We start from the raw sequence: 26805 nt of genomic DNA, 5'->3' as shown, positions 1-26805 counted from the left end.
CCTTGATTTCTGTATATGTAAGGAACACTGCTTGGGCTGACCTATTTTTTAAAAAGGATTACAGCAAAACAAAGTGTGTGCTGTGGCACAAGAACTCTAGACATGGATATGTCCCAGCACAGACGTCTCCAAGCAGACAACCTGAAATGCCCATCTGGTTGAATAAAGGTCTGTGAAGTGTCATACCAGACTTCAGAACAAAATAAATGCACTGTGCTGCTCCACTTGAAATACAATAAATGCATTGTCCCACAGACCTGTATGGGGGACAGGCTGTAAGCAAGTGCCTGTCTGTGGGCAATGGAGAAGTGCTCTGTGAGCACTTAAGGAACCCAGCACTGGGAAAAATCCATTTAGTACAAATAAATGCAGAGAAAAATCCCTAAGTCCCCTGTGCTCATGTCTACTAAAGAGCCCTTGAGGCATTCTGCATTCAAATTATCCAAGCTACAATGGCACATAAATAGAAATAAAGAGAGACAATAGCCATGGAGAACTCCAAGGCCTCTGCAGGGCCATTTACTCCATAGAGAGGCACTGCTCTTATTTATTTGAGACCAACTCGAAAGCCTGAGAGACATTTAGGATCCCAGGAAACAGAATCTAACCAATTAAAATATTAAATAACAGAATAAACAGAAAGTAAGAACGCACTTTATATCTTTCTTTCTAATCTTGTAAAGTGAAACATGACTAAATTCTGCTGAATAAAGATTTGCTATATTTACTATTAGGTCCATCTGGCTTGTGGAGATGATGTGAAATCAAGAGACTCACAGTGTGCAGACTCCACAAATATCATGGATGTAAATAACATGGTTAGCATGGGCCACACTGATGGACAAAGAGGGTTCAAGGGATCAGGGAATGAGAAGAACTCCCAAACAGTAGAACATTCACACGAGGAAGGTATTGCCATGTTCCAATTTTGCTGGACAGAGATCAGACCTTTTTCTGCTTTTCTTATATTGTGCCTTAAAAATATAAGTTTGTGTCCCCTTGGAAACAGCTATGTGCCACAGCTGGCAGCTATTTCAGGGCAAATCCCAAACTACAGAACCTCTGAGTGATTTGGGTTGAAAGAGATCTTAAAGCTCATCCAGTGCCACCCCCTGCCATGGTCAGGGACAGCTCCCACTGTCCCAGGCTGCTCCAAGCCCCATCCAGCCTGGCCTGGGGCACTGCCAGGGATCCAGGGGCAGCCACAGCTGCTCTGGGCACCCTGGGCCAGGGCCTCACCCCCCTGCTTTTAAATAAAGAATTTCTTCCTAATATCCAATCTGAACCTGCCCTCTGTCTGTTTAAAGCTGTCTTGTTGATATCTGCCCATGTAAAAAGTCATTCACCTGAGCCGCTCTCTGGCATCACAAATGGTTTTAATGCAGCCTGAGTAAGAAAATTATTTCTATCCCATCTCCCTTTTAAACAGCAAACATAAAAGGCCACTCTTTTAATTCTACAATCCTAAACTTGATCCTAATAAATTATATACTTCAAGATATCTTCATGACAAAACATCTCATTAATTTTAGAGTACCCTTTTATCTGCCACTGCTAACATATGAACAGAGATCTGTAAGTCATGTGCTATAAAGCCATATCAAATTCTACCTCACAGAGGCTAACATTATTATTTAGAATATTGTTGTATTAAGTAGAAAAACAAGAAGTCACCATACAGTTGTAGGTTTATAAGCAAAATCAGAAACAACTTAGAACAATTAAGGGAGGCTTTGCATTAACGAACAGGATTTCCTGCCAAAATGGAGTTAGAAAGACAATGACATTAGAAACAATATGGAAGAAAGGAATTTGATGTGGCAAGAAAAAAGTAAATATTTACAAAATAAGCCAAGAGTTTAATTTCCAGAGACCAGGAAATGTATTTCTCAACTGAAGGCATAAATTGTTCGGCATCTCATGGCCACTTTCCAGCCAATGTTGGGAAATGGATGCTCCTATTGCTAGAGAAGTAAAAGGAACAGAAAGCAGTAAATTCCTTCCCCTGTATCTTGGTACAGATCGTTTTATTCCCCTTTCGTCTGGCATTTCAAATAACATCCTTGTAACTCCACTTACAGGGCAGAGGTGGGCTAGGACCTAACTGTAGCTTGTATTGAAATAGAAACTCAATAAGCAGACTGTGATATACCATGGACTGAATTCCTGCATGAAAATCCTACAGAACGTGATGATTTTGACTTGACAGGGCAGTGCTTTGCTGAGCACCACCTCTCTCCTGTACTTTTCAAGAGAGTGGCAGGCAGGAAACTAAATTCTGAAAGGCTGAAAGCTAAGGAGGAAAAATCAGTGCAGTCCAGTATAAACAGAATATATATTTGCAAAGCTCAGATTAAACACAAGGCTTATTCTGAGCTAAAAATCCTCAAATCTGTTTTAGGTGTCTCAAGGTATGCACGTAATTCCTTTTAATGATCCCTGTGTTTGTCCTGTTACTATTTTATAAGAATATCAAAGGGGCAGAGCCCGCAATATTTCAATTTTATCTACTTGCACTTAATTCAATAAGGGTAAGGGTCTAATAGCTGCTGAGACATGACATTTGCCTTGAATGAGGGCAAAACTCTGTGGGTGAGAACCAGAGGAAATCGCTGGAGAAAGCATCCTGAGCAAAACTCTCACCCAAAACCCTAACAAAGAAATTACAACATGAAAATTAGAAAGACACTGCTGTTGTGCAACCTAAGGTCCAAATCCCTCTCCTTTGAGCAGCTCGGATTTGGCACAGCTCTGCTCAAACACACTGGCTGTGCAAGCACATTTGAATGTATGTGTATGTATTTGGGTGCTTGCTACACTTGGAAAGAGAATTGCTGTGCCCTCTAAACTCACTCTGACAGGAAAGAATCTGGGTCCACTTTGGGAGACAACAGACTCATTCTGCTTGCAGAAGGTCACAGGGTATGGGTGTTGCTAACAACCTTCTTTGTTCTAAGATTTCGGCAGAACATGAGTCTGGAGCCCTGCTTCATACCCAGAGCCCTCACAGTGCTCACCTCTGGCACCACCCTGTCCTTACACAGTCCTGTGGGCTCAGTGAGGGTTAGAGTTTTTAGTGCCCTGGCACAGTTAAAATGAATTAATTGCAATCTCCTGTGAAACTTGGAAATCATATCACAGAGTCATAGAATGCTTGGGTGGGAAGGGATCTTAAAGTCCATCCCACCCCCAGCCCCTGCCATGTGCAGGGACAGCTCCCACTGTCCCAGGCTGCTCCCAGCCCCATCCAGCCTGGCCTGGGGCACTGCCAGGGATCCAGGGGCAGCCACAGCTGCTCTGGGCACCCTGGGCCAGGGCCTGCCCACCCTCCCAGCCAGCAATTCCTAATTCCCAATGTGCCAGAATCTGTGCCTGCCCTCTGGCAGTGGGAGCCATTGCCTGGGTGCTGTCCCTGCCTGCCTTGTCCCCAGGGGCTGTGCAGCTCTCCTGGAGCCCCTGGAGGCCCTGGCAGGGGCTCTGAGGTGTCCCTGGAGCCTTCTCTTCTCCAGGCTTTGATCTAACTTCATAAAACTTGAATTTCAGTGTCGAACAGAACAAGAAACAAGCCTCTAGGAGGACCCATCATATGCTGCAGACAGAGAATGCTATTTTTGTCTTATGCCTTTGTCTCCTTTCTCCCTCCTTTCTCTTGGTCCCTGGCCTAAAGGTCTCTCTGACTTGTTTGCTCCACAGGAAGGAGTTTACTGCTCTCCTCGTGGACTGACCTTGTCTTTGGCCAAGTGTCCTTCCTGATCACATCTTTCTCGCTCTACAGTGATTCTGCTAGTGGTCATGGAAAGCCTCTAGTTGTCTCTCCCTCATCACTACAGTCTGTTTGGTTATCCTACTCACATGAAACCTCTACAATTTTAACAAACTGGAAACTCTTTTTTTTAAGAAATAAAAAAAATCAGTTACACCAATCAACTTCACAATAAAGTCATTGCTAAGGACACTACAGAAATGACCAAAAATTCAAACCTGACATAGGTGTCACAGCTAAGATGTTCTCCCAAACATAATTTTGGATGCAAGGACTCCCTTTTGCATAACAATAAGGCCATTTGTAAACTTCCAGTGCCCCATAAAGGAAAAAAAACTGCAAGATAATACATTTATATCTGTGGATAACTTCCATAACTGTTTATAGTGGGTAGCAATCTTTTATTCCCAAATCTGTATTTATAAATAATTTGTATATTCACTGTGAACACTTGTGAACCACTGAGAACTTTTATGAGTATCACAGGCTGGAAAAAAGAACAGTTATTAAGGAAATGAGCATTTTTTGTCTTCTGGATAAAGTTAGATGGCATGTGTTCAGTGTGCCTGAGGCTACACAAAGAATAAAGACAACGTAAAAAAACCCAAACCAGTGAATAATTCTACATTCAAAACAAAGCACAATGAACAATCACTTAATTAAAGATTGTTTTTCACTTTTGAAACCAAGACAGTGAATTAAACTTTTCATAAAACCTTAATCTATTATTTCCTGAACTGTAAATCAAATTCCAATATTGATGAAGTCAATTTCTATTGTAAAATATGCATAAAGCATAATATATTGCATGTATTACCACCTCCTTCAACGGAGTACCTCCATCCATATCACGTTAGTGATTTTGGCTCAAATATCTCATTTTACTGAATTTCCAGACATAAAAAAATTAAACAGTTTGAGCTGGAATACTATAAAGCTGAAGTTGGAGCTGAATTTTAATTATTCCCCCTATGCCTTCACCAGGAATTTCACACAGGATGTTCAATCTTGGTACACATACTGCAATTTCCAAGACGTGTATTCAAACCAGTACATACAGAATTTCAATTTTCAAATTTTGCTCATGCATTCCTTTCTGAATAAATCATGCCAGGCACGAAATACCTTTGAAGGAATAAAGAAGAGGATTTTAGGTACGGTAGTTGATAATGAACTCAAAATTCACACTACAATATCTGGTATCACATAAGCCAAACTGGCTCGAGCAGTGGCCCATGGAAACATCTGGCTGAGTGCTGCACCTGGGTCAGGGCAGCTCCAGGACCAACCCAGGCTGGGGCTGAGCAGAGGGAGCAGCCCTGGGAGAAGGAGCTGGGGGTGCTGTGGGTGAGAGCTGGGCCTGCCCCAGGCTGAACCCCCTGCCCTGGGCTGATCCCCAGCGTGGGCAGCAGGGCAGGGGGATCCTGCCCCTGTGTCCCTGGGCTCAGGTGAGAGCCCACCTGCAGAGCTGCCCCAGCCCTGGCTCCAGCAGCACAAGGAGCTGGAGCTGCTGCAGCCAGTGCAGAGGAGGCCACGGAGCTGCTGCCAGGGCTGGAGCCCCTCTGCTCTGGAGCCAGCCTGGCACAGCTGGGGCTGCTCAGCTGCACCAGAGAAGCTCCAGGGACACCTCAGAGCCCCTGCCAGGGCCTCCAGGGGCTCCAGGAGAGCTGCACAGCCCCTGGGGACAAGGCAGGCAGGGACGGCACCCAGGCAATGGCTCCCACTGCCAGAGGGCAGGCACAGATTCTGGCACATTGGGAATTAGGAATTGCTGGCTGGGAGGGTGGGCAGGCCCTGGCCCAGGGTGCCCAGAGCAGCTGTGGCTGCCCCTGGATCCCTGGCAGTGCCCCAGGCCAGGCTGGATGGGGCTTGGAGCAGCCTGGGACAGTGGGAGCTGTCCCTGCCCATGGCAGGGGATGAAATAAGATGAGCTTTAAAGTCTCTTCCAACTCAAACCACTCTGGGATCCTATGACAAAGTGTATGCACCTACATAAAACACCCACACCTTCCTCCCATGGTATTTGTTGGAAATACTTCTCCTCTCTGCAAACAGCACTGATGTGCAGATCAATATACCTTCCAAGAGATGAAATGCTTAAACATTTTCAGAAGTACATGAAGGCATACTAGTATTTGGAAAAAGGAAAAATGCAATAAAAACACAGGATCATGTCAAATAATGTAACATCAAATAATGTAAGATATCAAGTGTTTTTCAATACAAGACCAAGATTAAGTTTATTATCTGTTACTAAACACACGCTGTAACAACACTGTACTTGAAAAATATGTATCTCAAATGAAAATTGTTTACATCCTTCACTGTAATGTCAACATCATCCCCTTTGAAGCATTTCTGTGAATTTCTGTTCTTAGAAACAAACCTGCAAAAGGTAGCCTGTCATAAATAAACCACTTTTGAAAGGAAAATTGAGGTTAAAATAGATAGGAAATTAAAGACAGGTATTTTCATCCTGAAAAATACTGCATCACCAAAAGAAAACATTTATCAAGAATATTAAATTTTTTGTAAGGGATGTTAATATCCAGTCAGAACCCAACTGCAGTGAATGCTGAAAAAAACAAGGGATAATGAAGCATTTCATAAGAGTGCAATTCACTATGGAAAAAGCTACAGTTAATGACCTACACGGAGGTTAACTTGGCTTTAGGAAGTCCCAGCCTGCCCTTGCCCAGTTCAGTGTAAATGCTGTGCCAACATCCTTGGAAATCAGCCCACAGCATTTTTTAAAGTCCTGTTATTTAAAATTTCTCTTTATTTTCTTTATTTCTCTCTTTTTGGTAGCTCCAGCCTCTCAACAACACCCATGTCCTTTCCTATGTATGTCTGAGAGATAATGCCAGGGCCTTTCACTTGCTTCCTTTTCCTTTTAATGTATCTTTATTACGAACAATAAAGTTGACCTCCCTAACATCACATCCCAAATTCACAGTGTTTAGTGATCTTCTCTCCCTTGTTCTATAGTTCATTAAAAAAAATTAAACAAAACAAAAAACAAACACAAAAGGTGGGGGAAAACAACCTGTGAAGCGTCACTGGAGGGATTTAAAAGCTTTGTCAATGTGAAACTTTAGTGACCTTGGCAGTGCTGGGGAATGGGTGGACTTGATGCGTTTAGAGGGATTTTTCAGCCTAATGATTCCATTAAATGTAGAGCACGGACCTAGAAAGGTTAAAACACATCTCCAGGGAAAAGCATACAGGTATCAAGAATATACCATGGTCTCCAGCATATACAGAAGCATTTAGAAATACACTACAGCTTGAAATGCTCTGAACTACTCATCATTGCAGGAAGATGACAATCTTGGAACGGATAATCTGGAAGCCTTTAAGGAAGGAAAAATATTTGGAGTACTGAATTCTCCCAGTTTTTGTCTCCATCACCACCACTGTTCTCCCAAACAAACGTGTGATCAAAATCACCGTAGCTCACAGCAGGAAAAGGTTTGTCAGCATCCTGAAGGATCCCCGGCTTGGACCGTCTCCTCATCTTTTATTAAAATATTTTCCATATCTAGCAAAAGTCACATCTTACCCAAGTTTCACAATCCAACCTTGACAGAGCTGAAATGCAATCCTGTTTCTCCACTCTAGTCTGCCTGTCAATGTTTTCAATTTTATTCTTCAATGAAAGAGGTGTTACAGACAATACCAATGAGATCTAGAAAAGTTACATGGGCATGAATAGCCCCTATTAAGAAAAAGCAGGTTTTATTTAGATAAAGCTTTAAAGCTATTGTTCATTACTTTTCAGTAGGAAATATGTCATTATTTCTCACATACACAGTCATCTGAAATTACCTTACCCATTGTTGAACCTGTCATTTTGAAGAGAGATTATTTTATTGCCTTCAGACATCCTCAAGTCTCAGAACTGGTGGGACAACTAACAAAGATTTGATTTAATTATTTATTTCAGCACTCTTGCAGTTGTGCAATATTTTTCCATCTTAAAAACTAACATGATAGCTTTTAAGTCCCAGTCCTTTGAGCTGCACAGTAATTAAATTTACATTGTCTTCAATTTATTTGGAAATTAACCTCCTTCCCACAGAGAAAGAGGTTGAGCTTTACCTCCCACTCAGTTGTGTAAATCTTATTCTGCTGTGTAATTCTTCCTGCCTCTATCAATCTAAAAATCCTCCTAAATTCCAAAACATTGCCCTCCCCAAAACACACTTTTTAAAAAGGCACATTTCTGTGATGCGCCAGGTCATTCTCTGTTTTTCCCAAAGTTAAGACAACATTTCCAGGAACTGACTTCATGATGATAAAGCAAACACTGACAAATTTCTTTTCTATACTGTACAAAAACCAAGTACAACCACCATGGGTTGGGATGTTAATTCCACTCCTGCTTGGGAAACAAATGCTAGGCCATAGGATCAAACATAAATTGCATTTCAATAGGATATTCAGAAGAGACACAGTAAGAGTCCTTCTAGGCATGTACAAACATTGTTCTGAATTTCAATTTATCCAGGTGACAGAACCACAGAATCATTTAGGCTGGAAGAAACCTCAGAGATCACAGAGCCCAAGCTGTGCCCGACCTTGTCACCCAGCCCAGAGCACTGAGTGCCATGTCCAGGCCTTCCTTGGACACCTCCAGGGATGGGGACTATCTGGGCAGCCCCTTCTAATTCCTGAGCACCCTTTCCATGAAGGAATTCCTCCTCATGTCCACCCTGAGCCTGCCCTGGCCCAGCCTGAGGCCGTTCCCTCTGCTCCTGTCCCTGTTCCCCCCGGCTGTCCCCTCCTGTCAGGAGCTGTGCAGAGCCACAAGGGCCCCCTGAGCCTCCTTTGCTCCAGGCTCAGCCCCTTCCCAGCTCCCTCAGCCTCTCCTGGGGCTCCAGCCCCTTCCCAGCTCCGTTCCCTGCCCTGGACACGCTCCAGCCCCTCGGTGTCTCTCCTGTGCTGAGGGCCCAGAGCTGTCCCCAGCACTGGAGCTGCCTCAGTAGTGCTGGCATAGCTCACAGATGAGTTTTCCCAACCCTGGTGGTGTAATCTGAAATCTTAATTCAAGACCAAAACTATCTCGGATACTGAAGCAATTTGTAAATGTGAACAACTACACAGACCGTATAAAGACTCTCAAAGATAAAATCAAGATAATCATGGTATTTTACAATTAAGCCAAGTTGTAACACTGTAATGAAGTAAAGACTAGATAAATGGACATGGAGGTGGACAGAAACCTGGCTAAACTAAAAGGGTCAGAGAGCTACAGTCAGCAGCACAAAGTCCAGCTGGAGCCCAGCCAGAAGTCGGGCACTCCATGTGGTGATTCCAGAGGAGGCCACGGAGCTGCTGCCAGGGCTGGAGCCCCTCTGCTCTGGAGCCAGCCTGGCACAGCTGGGGCTGTTCAGCTGCACCAGAGAAGCTCCAGGGACACCTCAGAGCCCCTGCCAGGGCCTGCAGGGGCTCCAGGAGAGCTGCACAGCCCCTGGGGACAAGGCAGGCAGGGACAGCACCCAGGCAATGGCTCCCACGGCCAGAGGGCAGGCACAGATTCTGGCACATTGGGAATTAGGAATTGCTGGCTGGGAGGGTGGGCAGGCCCTGGCCCAGGGTGCCCAGAGCAGCTGTGGCTGCCCCTGGATCCCTGGCAGTGCCCCAGGCCAGGCTGGATGGGGCTGGGAGCAGCCTGGGACAGTGGGAGCTGTCCCTGCCCATGGCAGGGGATGGAATGAGATGAGCTTTAAAGGTCACTTCCAACCACTCTGGGATTCCAAGACCAGTGTTTCCCAACATCTCCACTGATGCCCCAGCTGGTGGGGCAGGCTGCAGCCTTGGCAAGTTTGCAGGTGATACAGAACTGGGAGGAGAAGCTGAAGCCTATGATGGTTAGGTTGCTAGAGGGACAAGGACAGGCTGGATAAACACTCCAAGAGAAATCTTGTGAAGCTATGAAGGGATGTACCAGACCCTGGGAGTGGTCAACTACATGCAAAGCAGCTTTGCAGCAAAGGCCCCCATGTTCCTGGGGAACACAGAATTGAAGGTGCACCAGCAACTGACCCTCATAGCAAAGAAAGCCCTGGGCACCTTGGGCTGCATGAGGCACAGCACCACCAGCCCAAAGAAGAGATGCTCTGCTCAGCACTGAGAAGCCTCACTTGGAGCACTGAGCTCCCAGCAGCAGGGACATGCACACACCTCAGCAAGTCCAGCAAAGCACCACAAAGATGATGAGGGGACTGGAGTGTCTCACATGCAAAGAGAAGCTGAGAAGCCTCTGATTTGCCTGGGAAGAAAAAGCTCACAGGGCTCCTAAAACATACAAATATCTGATAGGTGACAAGGTGGTGTTAGATCATAGGTAGGACTTGATGACCTAAACGTCTTTTCCAATCTAGATGATTCTGTGATTCTGATGGGAAAGTCTAGAGATGATTAAGCCAGACACACTGATGCCCAGAGAAAGGACAAAAGGAAATGGGCCCAAATTGCAATACAGGAAATTGCATTTAACCGTAAGAGAAAAACCACAAGTTACACAGAGAGCTTGTGGAGTCACCATCTTTGAAGATAGTAAACATCAACTGGATGTAGCCTTGGGCATACAGCTCTTGGTGACCCTGCCCTTGGACATGAAAATCTCCAAAGATGCTTCCTAACCAGGCACTTTAACAATTCCCTGAAATCACAGAGCACAAACATTGAGCACAAGTCAATAAACAACAAAATGCAAGGAAAACTGTCTGCTGGGAATGAATACCAAGTCAACGTAGAAACCTGTAAAGCCACAACTGCACTACAAAGCACTCTGGGAAATACAGAAAACATACTTCAGGGTAAAATCCTGCAGTAGCAAGAGGATGGCAGTTGATTAATTACAAGAATGCAGTATTGGAAAGATCGGATTTTATTTATTAGGTTGGAAGCTTTTTATAAACACCAATTTTAAATTTTTGCCGAGTGAATGTCACACTAAAAGCAAGGACTTGCATTTTTTTTCACTCTGGTGAAAAGGAAAATATCCATGTTGAATTCCCCTTAAAAGTCTTCTGCAAAACTGAGAAGCAATCAACTGGAAGTCAAAAACTCCATCTCACTACTGCTAGCAGGTCTGTTAGAGGTACGTTACCATATCTTATCTATAGAACTAGATTTTCCTCATTTATAAAATATTCTGGTAACTACAGAATACAGGCAAAATGTAATACTCCACATCATGCACCTAGAAGTATTTAAAGTAACCAAGTGCACAAGGCAGGAACATTAAATGGGAACTTTAAAATCTTTCATTAGTTAAATGTATTGAACTAGTTTTCAGCTAGGCTGACGCCCCAGAAAACTTTTCCAGCAGAAGAAAAGCCAAACACTAATCATTGTCCTGGAGGTTACACTGGGGCTGGAGGATTAGTCATCTTTGGAAACCAGTTGTGGTTGTTCTTATTTTCCTCTCCCGCTGCTTTTTCTGATCTGTGGCTGCTGCAGTGGGAGCCTTCTCATCAATGTTTTCTCATAAATTCAGCTTACAAACACGAAAGAACAAAACCACTTAAGAATAGCTCACAGCTCTCACCCCCTACATCCTGCTGCAGAGTGAGGATCCAAAAACTCCTTACACAACTTAAATCAATCCTTTGGAGAATTGGAATAAAGAGCTGACTAAATCTTCCCCCCAAGCCTCTCTCTGCATTTCTTGGTCAAATAGGCTGTGGTGAGGAAGGGAGATACCAAAATGTGAGAAGACATAACAGTTGTTGTTTTCAGATGTTCTCAACAGAAGCCAGAAATTAAAAGAAGGAATTCTTACAGAGTTAATTACAGTGTTATTAATTCTGCAGATCTGGAATGGTTTGGGTCACTGAGGTCAGTATGAACGGATCTGGATGCCTGTTTCCAATTTTTCAGATGTTAAACCTTCAATAAGCAGGTCAGCAGTGTTCCCTCTTTCTTTCCTCCCATCCTGTTCCAGCCACATGTGGAGCCAGGCCAGGTCTGCAGGACCCAGCAGCCCAGGGCTCTGCCTCTGTTGTAATGTGCTTATGACCCCTCACTGGTGGCACCTGCCCCTTTGATGGAGAATCACTGATTCAAATTCAACAGCTGGGCAGCTGGGAGACTACCCAAAACTAGATCAGAAGGAGAACCACGAGGATGATGCCTCTAATCACTTATACTGTTAATCAAATATTTTTAAAAATATTTTTAAAACTCAAAATAAGCCAAACTTCCAGACTCATGCTATCTACAGCTGCAGTTAATTAGAAGAATATAAACCCTCAGGTATTTTCACTAAGCAGGTCTCCCCTATGGCTCCTGTGCAGAACATCTCTGCAGCACATACCACAACATCTGGTTTGAGACAATTTGGGCATACTGGAAAACACCCAGTGAAACTGGATTTCACTATATAAGGGTTATGTCCTGGACTCATCACTTTTAAATTAACATACCAGCCCCACATCAGCAGACCACTCAGATATCCTTCTTATACACAACATCCCACTAATCAAATTACATTTCAAGTTAAAGTCTCCTATGAAGCTACGAGTATGTTGTGAGGTTCTCTCATTTTTAACTGCACTGCTGATTCTTGGGGTTATTGACTAAAAATAACTGCTGAACTAAAATTTTATATATTTTATGAAGTGGGACACTTTGCATCCAACTTTAAAAGCATAAAACTTTAAATCTCTTGTCCTCTACATTAACAAGATTAATTTCTTGCTGCTTCTGCTCTTCAGAGTCCTTGATCAAAATTTAAAATTTCCCTGATCACCACTGTTCATATGCACAACTTGAATCCCTTAAGCTCATCCATCTCTGTCTCTAGGAGACACCTGCAAAGATGCTTGCTGCACCGCGCGTCCTCTGAATCATTTGTTACTCAAGATTTGCAAAGCTCTTTGCATATTTTATTACTGAGGGTACTGCCCAGCTCTGGCTAGGCACCCAGATCTCCCTCAGGAAACCCACAAAAGTGGTTTAAACATTTAGTTCTCAACTGATATCAAGATGTAGATACTCCTACTTAAAAGGGGAAAAAATGTATACATTCTGATGCTACAGGCATTCTGACTGGAACATCTTAATCAAAATTATCAATTGTGACAACTCCAGCTGCTGTCAATACTTTCTTTAATTTGAGAAATTGGAAGACGTTTTGAATCAGTAACATATGTTTGTTATTTTCTAAGTGAATAATTTTCTATATTTAGGCATTAATTAAATATTTTACTAAGCTGCCTTCACTAGTCGAAGTTCGTGCAAAATTTGGGACATCAGAACAGACATGAGTGCATCACCTAGATGCAGAAAGCCAAGAATACCTGCAGGGCATTCCCTGCTGCCAGTGGCACTGACTTCAGGAAGCTGCTGGAGAGGTGCATCCAGGGAAGTTAGCAAAGACAGAGGGGCTGGATCTCAGCAAGGTATTTTAGTCTAAGGATAAAACTGGCTGAGATGACATAAATTCTTTCTTCTTTCAGCTATAAGCTGTTTCAGTATATTCAGACTGACACACATTTTGTTAGCATTCCCCTGAACTCTTTAGACAAGCTATGGCATTTTTCTCCTTTTACTCCCAAAACAATAGCTTATTTACATACTTACCAAAGAATAAGACACCCTCCCAATGCTGATTAAATGCCAGACGTTACGTAGGAACGCAAAACCCCGCACTCTGAACATACTGCTACAATGGAAATGTGTGAAAGTAATTTTGTTCCAGTTCCATCTCATGGGAATGTGGGCTCATAAGCAACCAATTAAAAATAATTCTGATTGATCAAGATGTGTTTTAGCTTCACATGAGAATGCATCTAGAAAATGTCTGTGATAGATTTTTACCAGGGTGGGAGTAATAAGGATTATTATAAAGAAAGAACCTCACTCTTGCAATTTTTCTCCATTCAATTTCATTCTTTGTACATGAGAATGCAGAGTTTTGCAACCTGTGCTGTTTTGTACTATTTGGGTCAAATTACCTGGGGAACCTGAGAAGATATAATTTTTAGTGGGAAGATTCCAAATGAAAATGCATCCTTTTAAAGCAATCTGTAAGGCAAACAAATGAACAAAACCCTGCATGGCAATCTGCCTGTCACTTCCATTTTTTATGCCAAAAGAAGCCACTTTGATCCACTCATCTGCACAAGCCATAGGAATTCCCTCAGCTACTTCCTCCTTCAAGTCCAATAGCTTTGGCTGGACTTGGACATATCTTTTAGGAGAACATCCAATCTCATTTAAAAATTCCAATCTAGGGAAATCCAGAGCCCTTGTTATTCCAGTGACTCATATACCATGTAAAAAAAGACAGACCAGTCTCAGCTGGGTTTGCTTTCCAGCTACTGGACTGCATTGTACTTTTGCAAAGGACAACAGAATATCCTGAGATGGAAGGGACCCACCAGCCCAGCCCCTGCCCTGCACAGACCCCAGCAATCCCACCCTGGGCATCCCTGGCAGCGCTGTCCAAAGGCTCCTGGAGCTCTGGCAGCCTCGGGGCTGTGCCCATCCCTGGGGAGCCTGGGCAGGGCCAGCACCCTCTGGGGCAGAGCCTTTCCCTGAGATCCCACCCAAACCCCTCTGACAAATCTTATTAAAGAGTCCCCTTATTGAAGGATTTATTCCCCCTTAATCTTCCAAATAATTTAAGGAGCAAACTCATAAAAATGCCATAGAGTGCTTCTGATTTCTTTCAAAGTCAACCTGTTCCTTTTATCTTTTAGCATGATCTATGTGCATGGAATTCCACCAGCTTCATGAAAATACACCTTGCTTTCATCAAGCTTAGACAATTACATTTTCATATCAGCAATCTCTTCCCTTCACTGATTGCTCCTTCTCTAAAAACTATTTTAGATACTTAATTTTAAATAGGGCAGGACTTAACAAATCAGTGCAGAGGGTTTCCACTAGACATGCATCCACTTGATAAGCATCTAGTTAAACTGTATTTGAGACCTGCAAGCCAGGCAGTTCTTCACCAATGAATACCCACACCACTGATTTTATATCGCACTGGCTTCTTGATCACTATGCTAGGCAGTACAAAAATAAATAATCTGTAATAGAATTATTTATAAACAATTCTGCTCTGCCAAGTCACTCGATGTTGAGTGTAAAGTGATCCTTCCATAATAAACAACTCCAAGCCTCCAACAAAATTATGAGCAGCTGACTAAAAATCACAAAGCAATAAAATATTAAATTATATTAATTCAACAGACCTCTCTGACCTTTATTTTTTTTAATTCTATTTTTTCCCCCAAAGAAAAATTATCAAATTAGCTGGGTTTTGGGGAAATGAACCACACCAATGCAGCAGCCAAAAAAAAGCCTCATCTCCTGAGCTGTGCCCCCAGCTCAGAAACTGAGCCCCACAAACCATCTTGCATGGAAGCTCAGAGAACAGAGTTTCCATAGAAATTTACAGGCCACTCTAGAGAAATATCAGCATATGGGTATTAACAAACCAGCCTGAATCCTTGAAGAAACATTAATGCAGTTTGATTGTCTTTTTTTCTTTTGTCTTTTTTTCACTTGTTCTTGCTTCTATTTACTTCTTAAGTGACTTAATTAAATTCTGCTCAGCTGTTCCATGGTCTGCCTAAGATTGAAGTTTAAAATACACCATAACCACTGAACTCAATGACTATTGGTTGACAATTACAGCAACTCACAGCATTGGACAAGCATTGAAAATAAAAAGTAAAACTGTGCATATTAAGCCCAGTAGGAAAAAGACCACCTTTGAGAGTTCAGGTTTAACACTGGTAATGGAGGCAGTTAGAATTTATCAGTGGCACAGCATTAAGACAAAAAAATTTGTTCATTGTCACAAAAATGTACCATTTCCAACTCTGACACTAAAAGATAGAGATACTATGCCATGTTTCAATAACAAGAAAAATTTCTCAGTCCACCCACAATGATACTTTCTGACAATGCAATGACACTGCAGTCCCTGAATGGTACCAACCCAGTCCCCATCAGCCTCTCAGCTTGGCAGGATGCAGAGCAGAGACCACTGAATGGTGTTTGGGGGAACAGAAAGGAAAAAGAGGAGGAAAAGGATCATTGGTAAAATGCCAGCTTTGGAAGCAAAGTGCAGAATCTTATTTAAATATCCTGCAGAAAAATATTGTTTTTATTCAGTATTGTAAAAAAAACAAACCAAAAACCAAAAACCCACAAGCTTGTTTATTTCTGAAGAGCGCTTAAATCTACCATTTTTTTACATGTATTGGAGAAATAAATTTTTCTTTGGGGAAAAATATTTTAAACTATGCTATCTAACATTCCAAAAATAGTCTGCTTTAGTGATAAATGAAGTGAAGCTAGTTCTTGCCTGTGACAGATCCAGATTCTTCCATCCTCATTACTCTACTTTTTACTCTATGACAAATGTGGGGCCATTTATGAAAGCTCTGACAGGTTAAGCTCAAAGTGAAGTAAGGATCAATGTTTGTCCTATCCCTGGAAGTGTTCCAGGCAAGGTTGGACAGGGCTTGGAGCAACCTGGGACAGTGGGTGGTGTCCCTGGTCCCTGGAAGGAGTGGAATGGGATGAACTTTAGGGTCCCTTCCCACCCAAAGCATTTAATGACACTAAACAAGGCTGATGCATTGACTATTTTACTCGCACCAACTTAGGGTGAGCTTTTCACATTAACTGTCTAAAAACTCAATGGCAACAAATGCTCAGGATTATTGGAGAAAAAAATTCACATCTGTCAAGCCTCATTTGAAAGAATATGAATTGCTGTACATCTCCACAGAGCAAATCCAATTAATCCAAGCAAAAGCCATTTAAGGTTCAATAATACACATGTTTGCCTCATGTTTTTCCCCACCTTCTTTTCACAGACTAAAGTCAAAGAAAATATGTCAGAGTTGCAAATGCTTAAGCTGTTTTTGAGGATGATACCTAGCCACCTTTCCTGCATTGTCAGGTCAGTAATCCACACCAGGACACAGGACTGGGATCCAGGCCCTGTGCCCCAGCACAGCTCACACTCCAAGGAAAAAGGAACTGGAAACTGGATAAAAAATTCAAGCGGGCTTTAAGCAGCACTTGAGCACCAGGTTGCAGCAACACAACCATTTCTAGTAAATTAGCAGCATTTCTCAAAGCTAAGCTCCAAGGCCGTGATCCCAATAAGGCAGCACATTCTTAAATGAATGTAATTGCATAATTCCATTGACTCTGATGGCATGGGAGAAGGATGGCTGCAAAGCTCATTCTCCATACCCTTCAGACAATGCCAAAACACTTCTGAAAGGGAGCATTATAATCTTATGAGATACATTTTGCTGTTTAAACAAACCTAGCATTAAGTAATAAAAGATAAGCAAAATGGGTAAACTTAATGTCAATTTGATACCATATTTCTTGGTCTTTTTTTACTTAGGAAAAAAACCCCTTAATTAAAATTAATCCATTACAAATTTTACCTCTGCAACTTTAAGACATATTTACCCAATTTACAAGGTTCAGCAAAACTGCATTTCCTGCTTTCACACACAGTGTCAAGCTTGCTATGAAACTAAAACTGTCCATAATTTGTTCAGCATCCCAGAACTAATCATTGCTTGTTAGCTGCCTCTTTGCCAGCACATGCACTAAGCCAGTCTTCCTTCAAAAGCAATTTTCCTGAGCTTGACTGCAACCCAGAGAGGTTTAAAACAAAACAGGAACACACACGAGCATTAAAACATCACACGATGAATATGAAATGCAAAAGGAAACAGTAATAGTGGCAAACATATCTCACATCACAAAGCAGTTGCTGCTATAAAAAATACATAGCACAGTCACAACGGAATTATTAGATATTAGGAATTTTGCATTACAAACCCAAGCTCAATATTTATTTTATGCTAATGCTGGGCATAATAAAATGGGTATGGTACCCACTATGTTTCTAGAATTTGCAATAGACCACAAGCAACATTGGCACTAAATCCCAATGAAAGCTGCCTGGAAATCTGGTGCTGTGGGCTTGCTCCCTGTGGGACAGCAAAATAAATATGTGCTATTTTGCATTCCCTCTTCCCTGCTTTAACCAGTGCTGGCTGTCCAGTAAGTGTGGGGTGTGGTGTGCTTGTGCCACATCAACACCAGGTTCTCACACACATCCATGGAACACTGAAAACCTGACAAACACAGAATGGTTTGGGATGGAAGAGACCTGAAGGACCATCTGATACCACACCCCTGCCATGGGCAGGGACAGCTCCCACTGTCCCAGGCTGCTCCCAGCCCCATCCAGCCTGGCCTGGGGCACTGCCAGGGATCCAGGGGCAGCCACAGCTGCTCTGGGCACCCTGGGCCAGGGCCTGCCCACCCTCCCAGCCAGCAATTCCTCATTCCCAATGTGCCAGAATCTGTGCCTGCCCTCTGGCAGTGGGAGCCATTGCCTGGGTGCTGTCCCTGCCTGCCTTGTCCCCAGGGGCTGTGCAGCTCTCCTGGAGCCCCTGGAGGCCCTGGCAGGGGCTCTGAGGTGTCCCTGGAGCTTCTCTGGTGCAGCTGAGCAGCCCCAGCTGTGCCAGGCTGGCTCCAGAGCAGAGGGGCTCCAGCCCTGGCAGCAGCTCCGTGGCCTCCTCTGCACTGGCTGCAGCAGCTCCAGCTCCTTGTGCTGCTGGAGCCGGGGCTGGGGCAGCTCTGCAGGTGGGCTCTCACCTGAGCCCAGGGGCACAAGGGCAGGATCCCCCTGCCCTGCTGCCCATGCTGCTTTTGAACATCTTTAATGCAAACATTAATATATTTGCACATAAAATCTACCAAAATAGTAATGAAAACTGTAATTTTTTGATAAGTACAAAGACAGGCAACACCATCTGTGGGTATCAGAGCATCGTTGGAGACCTTCTGCTCTGGACTAAAATTTATATTCTTTGCCAAGAATACTAGATGGTGGGATGGTGATTTATGAATCACCATAATTAATTATCTTCTGCCTTTAGTAATTTGTAAATTCCATCTCTTCTCTAAACAGGCTGATCACACAATAAAACACTGTAGTACTTAATAGAGAATGGATGCATGGATTCAAACAAAAAGCTTTTGACATCTCACGTATTTGGTTGTATTCAATGCTACTTACAGACTTAGACAGGCAAATTTCCTGACTGTACTTCTCTAATCATCCAATAAAAAAACAACAATGGAGAATTAGCCATAAAAAACAGCTACCTCTATATTTGTACAGCAGCAATTTATATTTCAAATCCTCTGTTCTCCTCCTATCTCAGAAAAAGATAATCTGTAATGAAAATCTGAGATTTTAAAATCTCCCAGATTGATGTACTCCCATATACCTCAACTGATGCATAAGCCCCATTTCAGAAAGTGATACCAGTAAAAAATCTCCCCATCAGTTGTAGTAAGTGCAGAGTAACTAGATGAATGTTTTTCTCTAAAAACTTCACAAGCTCGTTACATGAAAACACATACAGTGTTATCAGTGCTTATTTTCATCCACAGCACACCTGAAGGATGCAATATCCATGGAGAAGCACTCCGTCTCTCAAGGGTGATTTTGTCAGCTCAATATGTAGTGCTGTTGCTGTACAGAATTACCAAAATTTCATGGAAGCAAGCTGGAAGAATTACACTATTTATTTTACATTTTCAGGCTATCATTTCTACATGTAAAACATTACATCTGAAAGAAGATTGTAGTGTAGACTGCACTTATTATTAGTATTCATTTTAAAATAAGCCTTTGAAATCTCAAGCTTTTGACTGCTTTAATACCATGTCCCTGTTCCAAATTAATCTGGAGAACACCCCTGGGACAGCTAGATTTTCATGTCCTGTTGAGATCTTCAGAGTAATTCTCCATTATTATGTACTACTATAATTTTTTTCTTTTGTACAAAAAGAGCTATTTCAGCTTGCATGCTGTATTTTCTTCCCTTGACAATCAAGCTGGTTTTACTTATGTTTACTGTGTGGTCCCTTGCTATTGTATGCTGGCTTAGCTGGGAAGCTGCATTTCCACCCTGGATGCCTTCCATGTTCTGATCAATTTTGTCACGCAATTTTTCCCTTGTTTTCCCAAAGCTTCTAGAGACTAGGTTAATACATTTAATTATCCACAGCATCAACAATGAAATAGTAAAACTTTAATTTTTACTTGGAGTCAACAGCTAAGAGAAATACTTTGGGTATGGCAAGTAGGACTTACTTTTAAATTCACCCTTTTTACAGTTTATGTTAAGTATCTATAATTTCCTATCACAAAGAAGGATTTGAGGCTGATGGATTCTCATAATTCTTATTCTGTATAATTAAAAGGAATCAGACATAAAAAAAAGGAGACATCTTTAATTGTCCCAAGTAACAATCAAGAGAAGAGGAAATGGACTCAACTTCTGTCACAGGAGGTTTAGGTCGGATATTGGGAAAAATTTCTTAACCCCAAGGGCTGCCAGACACTGGCACAGCTGCCCAGGGCAGAGGTGGATTCCCCGTCTCTGGAGTGACTTAAAAGCTGTGTGGATGTGGCACTTGGGGACATGGGTCAGTGGTGGCCTTGGCAGTGCTGGCTAGTGCTTGGACCCGATCTTAGAGGGCTTTTCCAGCACAAACAATCATGTGATTAACTTCCACGAAAACTTCCTGAACTTGGGGCAAAAGCTCTATCATTTCTACTCTTGAAAAGCAAATTATATAGACAACGTTACAAAAAAAAAAACAATGGGTGTCAAGAAGTATTAGACACTTGCATGTAACCTCTGCACCAATTCCAAACAAACTGTGCAACTGCAATGGAAGTTTTGTGAATCACAGCTCAAGTTCTTATGTCAAGGCTTTGGAAATGGATTAAAATACTTTAACATAAAAAGCACTTAAAGCTTCCAAAGGCCAAAGAACTTGTATTCTAAATTTAAAAAGACAAACCAAACCATTAGTAGACTCCCATTTCTAACACACTTTTTAGAATATACATCAAGGATGTCATAAAGACACAAACTATCCCCTTAGAAATCAAAATTATTCATCAGTTAACTGAAAACATGCACAGATCAGTCACAGGGCATGCAGCATGCAGTAAATGGAGAGGAGAGGTTAATAACCTGGAAGCATAGGATCTGAGAATGTGAGAACAAGTTAAAGACAAGAGTTCCTCTCCATTGTCACTGAGGGTCGAGAAGCAATGCTGCAGCGTAGAGCAGTGGGAGTGGGGGAAATACAGTTTGTCCAAGACATACACATATCTCCGCAAGTGGCGGCAGGTATAACTGAAAGACAAGGGTAGAGGGAGACAAAACAGAAAAAAGAGGTGTTTTCCTTTAAGAAAGCTAAGTCATGGTTTAACATCCCTGGCTTTTGTGCCAGGAGTCAATGGAAGGTGCCAAGAAAGCAATGGAGCGGTTTGACATAAAACAAACAGTTTCAAGAAACAGAGGGATCTGTTTGCCCCTGTGCCCACACGCTGGTTTTGTCACTGCTGCACGGGGAATTTGCCAAGTCTCACACATTAGACACAAGAATTTGGGCTTCTTTTGGGTGTGTGTGTCATTTCTCTCCCTTCTCCCCCTGTTTTTTGCTCCTGGCATCATCTTAAGAGAAGTTTTATCTCTCTGAATAAATGCAGGAGACTAGTCCCTGATTTACAAAGGTTACCTTTAAAAAAGACCTAAGAATGTTCACAAAATTTAACCGCCTTTCATGAAAACTGACTGTTGACTTAAAGGGGAAAAATCATACTGAATTATTGCTCTTGCAGTCTGGGATTTCAGTGGTAGAGCACTCCTGTATTTAATTCTAGTTGCTCAAATGCGATGCTTAATCATAACAGAGTTACTCAATTAAGACCTGGCCAGCTTTTCCATGAAGACCTAGAGTCACTTCTATGAAGTAACTACAGAGCAAGCAATAAAACATTTAAAATTGATATTAAGCAACCCTGAATGCACCTGAGTAAGAGATATACTGCTTATGCCTATGCACAGAATATCCTCCCACTCATAATGGAAAGGAAAATAAATTCATTAGTGTCGTTCACCTGCAACAAACTGCATCACTAAAAAACTCTGAGGCACATAGAAAATATAACCTCAACTACCTTTTATTATAGGGTTTGTATAGAAAATACTTGACTGCATAATAGTGCACAGCCCAGAGTGTGCCAAGTATGATGATGTGATGTGATGATGTGTCTCAGTGATCTTACAGCTGAACTTGGCAATCCTGGAAATCTCTTCCAACCTTAATGATCCTGTGATTCTAAGTTGTCCAGAAAGTGCTTCAACTGGCCCTATATACTGAGAGACAAAAAGGTCAGCTCATGATGGTGCAACCAGGCTCTGCTGTCCTCATCTGCAGCCTGGGCACATGGCTCTCTCCAGGCCAGACACACCCATGGAGTGCTAAACTGGGAAAGTTTCCCATGGAGATTTATGAAACCAAGTCTCTTCTGCTAACTTTGGCAAGAACCAACAACACCTGAACTCTAGGTGCCATCCAAATCAAAAAACCCCATTGTTTCATGGCATCATAGGTGGAAAATTGGCCCAGGGGTTATACACCCAACTATCTGCATTTCACAGGCCAGTGTCTCTCTAAATCCCTATGCGACATAGTCACATGTGCCTGAAACACTCTTTCCTGAGACATTTGTGTACCTCAGGGAAAAAAAAAAACAGGACAAAAAAGAGTGCCACCAACAGCTAATCAGTGCAATCAGTGGGACTCTCAGTCCAAGACTGCACCAAAACCAACCTCTCTCTCAACCTCCCTCTGCTTTGCTTTAAACAACACTCACTACTGGATTACACCAGTCCTATGTTTGCTCTGGAAGTTTAAGAACACAATATCCCTCTTGGCACTTCATCTGCAGACATGATAATTGTCAGGAGAAGAAGAAGCTCAAGGATGCCATTTCCTAAGCCTTCCTGCCTTTTCTGCTTTCCTGACCAGAGCACGCTGTGAGCAAGGCAGGCTATTCTATTTACTCCATAGGCCAGGGATAGACAAGATAAAGGATTTACAGGGTCCCATACTAAAGAAAACCCTCAACCCACAAGCCTGCTCTTCCAGCTACCTGGAGAGGCCACATATTTTTTTCCAAAACCAAAATAAAGAGCATAATTTAGAATGATGATGCTTTGAAGATCTAAATGGTTTTAAGTCCACTGTTACCATTTACTATATTTAACCAGGCCTCTTACTGGAAAACTACTTCCAGCTATTCAACCTTGTTAGATTGATCAAGAAATTGAGCGGGTCTTCCATTGTAAAATCCTACGATGGTTTCAGTCGGAAGGGACCTTAAAGCTCTTCCACCTGCACATCCACCTTAAAGTCCCATCCCGTGCCATGGTCAGGGACACCTTCCACCGTCCCAGGCTGCTCCAAGCCCCATCCAGCCTGGCCTGGGGCACTGCCAGGGATCCAGGGGCAGCCACAGCTGCTCTGGGCACCCTGGGCCAGGGCCTGCCCACCCTCCCAGCCAGCAATTCCTAATTCCCAATGTGCCAGAATCTGTGCCTGCCCTCTGGCAGTGGGAGCCATTGCCTGGGTGCTGTCCCTGCCTGCCTTGTCCCCAGGGGCTGTGCAGCTCTCCTGGAGCCCCTGCAGGCCCTGGCAGGGGCTCTGAGGTGTCCCTGGAGCTTCTCTGGTGCAGCTGAACAGCCCCAGCTGGGCCAGGCTGGCTCCACAGAGAAAGTGATAGCAACTATCTTTGACCCCTGCCAACATTCTCCATAGATGGGAAGAACAGGACTTGATCCCATAATCACCATCACCATACACAGGCTTAACTGACCAACGGGGTGAGGTGACAGTATGTGGTGGAGGAAAAGAAGTTTTGCCAAAACATCACCCAGAGGTTCTGGAGACACACCCAGGCTGACAAAGTGTCAGCAGCACTGCCCTCCATAGGCATTCCTAATTTCAAAGCTGGACTAGTCTACTGACAAGTTTGACATTAAACTTACATCAAGAGCAATGCAACCCCCATTACTCCGTGACTTTCACAGCCACTTTGACCAGCAGAGCTTACATCAAATTGAAGACTAAGCATTTCTGTTATTAAATCCTCTGAAGTAAATCAGACTAAAATCAAGGCTTAAGAGCAGAATTCCTTTAAGACTATGTACATTAAGAGACATTGACATCAATTTTCAGTGACTGCTTGTGAGCTTGAAATAAGCTTACTTGATCCACCAGAAATGAGGTATCCAGCTACATCTACTTTTATTGAAATTTTTATTTTCTGCATGTTTTATGGGGCAAATTTCTTTTACTTTATAGCAAAAGGTGATCGATCTTCAACTACAATACAGTAACTAAATATTTGAAAAACATTACTGCAAACAATAAAGACAATCATACTTGACTTCAGGTGTGCGTGTGTGTGCATGTGTGCTATTCAGGTATCCTGTTTACCTGGAAAACAGAACTGTAGCTTACACTGTACTAAAAATCCCACTGCAAAAGACTCTAATCTCCTCATATAGAAATCCATTTGATCAATATTTTGAATTCTGATACGACAACACGACAGTATTGATTTCTAAAAGCTTAAAGGTAGAATGCTTTGTTACAAAACTCTGTCAGGGAAATCTGGGTGGACTTGAGTTATCACAATCAAAAAAAGGTAACTATTCATACATAACAGTAAACTATCACTCTATTTATGGTAATGAAAATAATAAAACTCCTCTCCTGCCTTCTCAGTACACAAAATACACAGTGACATTCAACATAAGTATAAATTATGAACAAAATTCCATATGCTCCAGCAAAACTTCAAGTTATTGAAGTTCTTTGTCTTTAATGGCCATGAAAGCCACAAAACAGAAACTTTCAGATCTAAAGCAACAGAGGTCAGCATCAGTATTTTGGAGACTAAAGTGCCAGGATCTTTTCTGCCTGGTAGTTCCCCATCTCTCACACTGCATCAGTTGGGACTCGCTGTGATTACAGAATATTACCTGGATGGAAACATAAACATGAAAACTCAACAATATCTTTAAGATAACAGAAGATGCTCAAAACTGACAGGCATGATGGCAAAGCACCAAATTCAGTCCTTATAAAGTCAGAAAGCAGCATTTAGAAGGCTCCAAGGATTTAATCTCATAGGTATTTTTATAAGTTTTTTGTTTGTTTTTCATTTTCTCTACTACACATTGAGAATGGAGAATTGAAACACACAAAAATTGAACAAAACACCAAAACCACCATAAAAATGCTCACTTGCTAATCATCAATAATGTGAATTTTGGAATAAAAACATACCTAAAGTAATTTGGTACTGTAAGAGACAGCAAAGAGAACCTGACATCTGTGATGAAGCCTGTAAACTACCTGCTACCTGAGAATTTTTTCCTCTCATGTTTCTGGCATCCCTCAGTGATTCCTTCTCTGATCATGGCACTGTCTAATCTTGCCCAGCAGCTGGTATAGAGAGGGCAGGGAGGAAGCTGCAGTATTGGCTGACAAAAGAAAAAAAGAAAAGAGAAAAGAAAAAAAAAAAACAAAAGGAAAAAACCTCAAATAAACCACATTAGTCAGCCATATCAACCTCCTAGAAAAAGAAAAAAAAAGTTAATTTGCTCAAAGGGATAATTGATCCTGCTTTTAAGTCTCCCCAGCTTCTGAGCTGTCCCTTCCTCTGCCACCCTGCAAGGGCAGCCTGTTCTCATCAAGAAGTGAATGCCTTCATCTGACTGCTGTGAGAATACTCTCACCCATTTACCCCAATCTTCTGTAATCCTGAAGCTCTGGTCCTCTGCCGCACATGTAGGGGAAACATGCAATTTCTACACATACACACAAAAATTAACCCAGCATATCTACATTTATTTGCAATTAAGTGCAGATTTGATGAACGCAAAGAAAAGTTTTATTTCGTTTTTCTTACCCCAGTCACTAAAGGTATTCTGATGACAGGAGTTAAGCAAGAGCATCAAAGACACACTTTAAAACATATGGGAGTTTGATGTGGAGAGCCAGAGGGAAGGTGGAGGTTGCCATGTGAATACAAGAAAATGTTTTCAGTAGGAAGGGACCTACAGCTTTCTAGTCCAACTGCCTGACCAGCTCAGGGATGACCAAGTCAAACCATGCTAAATCACTAGCACAGGGTGCCCAGAGCAGCTGTGGCTGCCCCTGGATCCCTGGCAGTGCCCAAGCCAGGTTGGACAGGGCTTGGAGCAGCCTGGGACAGTGGAAGGTGTCCCTGCCCATGGCAGGGAGTTGGAATGATACAAGACTAAAGGTATCCAAACCAATCTTCCAATCCAAACCATTTTGGGATTCCATGATGGACCATCTCTCTATTAAGGCTGTTCCAGGGTTCGACCAACCTCTCCGTAAAAAAATGCTTCCTAATGTCCAGTCTGAACCTCTTCTGGGCAATTTTGAACCATTCCCACCCATCCTATCACTAGATCCCAGGGAGAAAAGGTGACTCCCTTCCTCAGGAAGCTGCTGCAGGGAGCAATGAGGTTGTGCCTCAGCCTCCTTCTCTCCAAACCAGGCCAGCTCAGACTCTTCAGCTGCTCCTCACAGGACATTCCTTTCAGCCCTTTCACCAGCTTTGCTGCCCTTCTCTGGAAGCATCCAAGGATCTCCACATCCTTCTCAGATGGTGTGTCCAGAACTGCATGCAGTGCCCAAAATGACACTGCAACAACGCTGAGCCAAGTGGGACAATCCCCTCCCCTGACCAACTGTTTTTGCTGTGTGTGATGCACGCCAGGATGCGGTTTTCCCTCTGGGAATGCCATGGCACAAAGGATGTGACAGCTTCCTGCAGCTTTAGTTATCCCCCTGATCATGTGGAAGCCCTCCAAGCAACTTGTGTGAAACCAGCAGATAGTCAAAACCAACAAATAAGTAAGACTTTGCTGAAAATTCTTCCAAAGCTTCTCTGAAAATTTAAACATCTTAATTGGCCACTGAAATTATTTTGGTTTAGGTGATCATATCACTTCCAATATTTAACTCAAACTCCACATTAATTCAAGAAGTGAACATAAGGCTACAGCCACAGACTAAATGCCTAGCAAAAATAAGAGTTTGAAAACAAGAAC

General features: G+C 42.6%; 1 protein-coding gene across 5 annotated transcripts in view; it reads right to left on the bottom strand.

Moving 5' to 3' along the window:
* The window catches only part of DYM (dymeclin), a 209830-nt gene that overhangs the window by 71658 nt on the left and 111367 nt on the right, over nucleotides 1-26805 (bottom strand). For 3 of the 5 annotated variants that reach the window (XM_063179768.1, XM_063179770.1, XM_063179769.1), the window contains one exon: nucleotides 20836-21000. The exons of the other annotated variants lie outside the window; for them this stretch is intronic. In XM_063179768.1, the coding sequence (XP_063035838.1) occupies nucleotides 20836-21000 (165 nt within the window). The remainder of the gene's footprint in view (nucleotides 1-20835; nucleotides 21001-26805) is intronic. 5 annotated transcript variants of the gene reach the window in all.

The sequence above is a fragment of the Melospiza melodia genome, chromosome Z, assembly GCF_035770615.1.
Source record: "Melospiza melodia melodia isolate bMelMel2 chromosome Z, bMelMel2.pri, whole genome shotgun sequence".
Lineage (NCBI taxonomy): Eukaryota > Metazoa > Chordata > Aves > Passeriformes > Passerellidae > Melospiza > Melospiza melodia.
The sequence above is the reverse complement of the archived record's forward strand: the minus strand, read 5'-3'. Positions and strand labels throughout refer to the sequence as shown.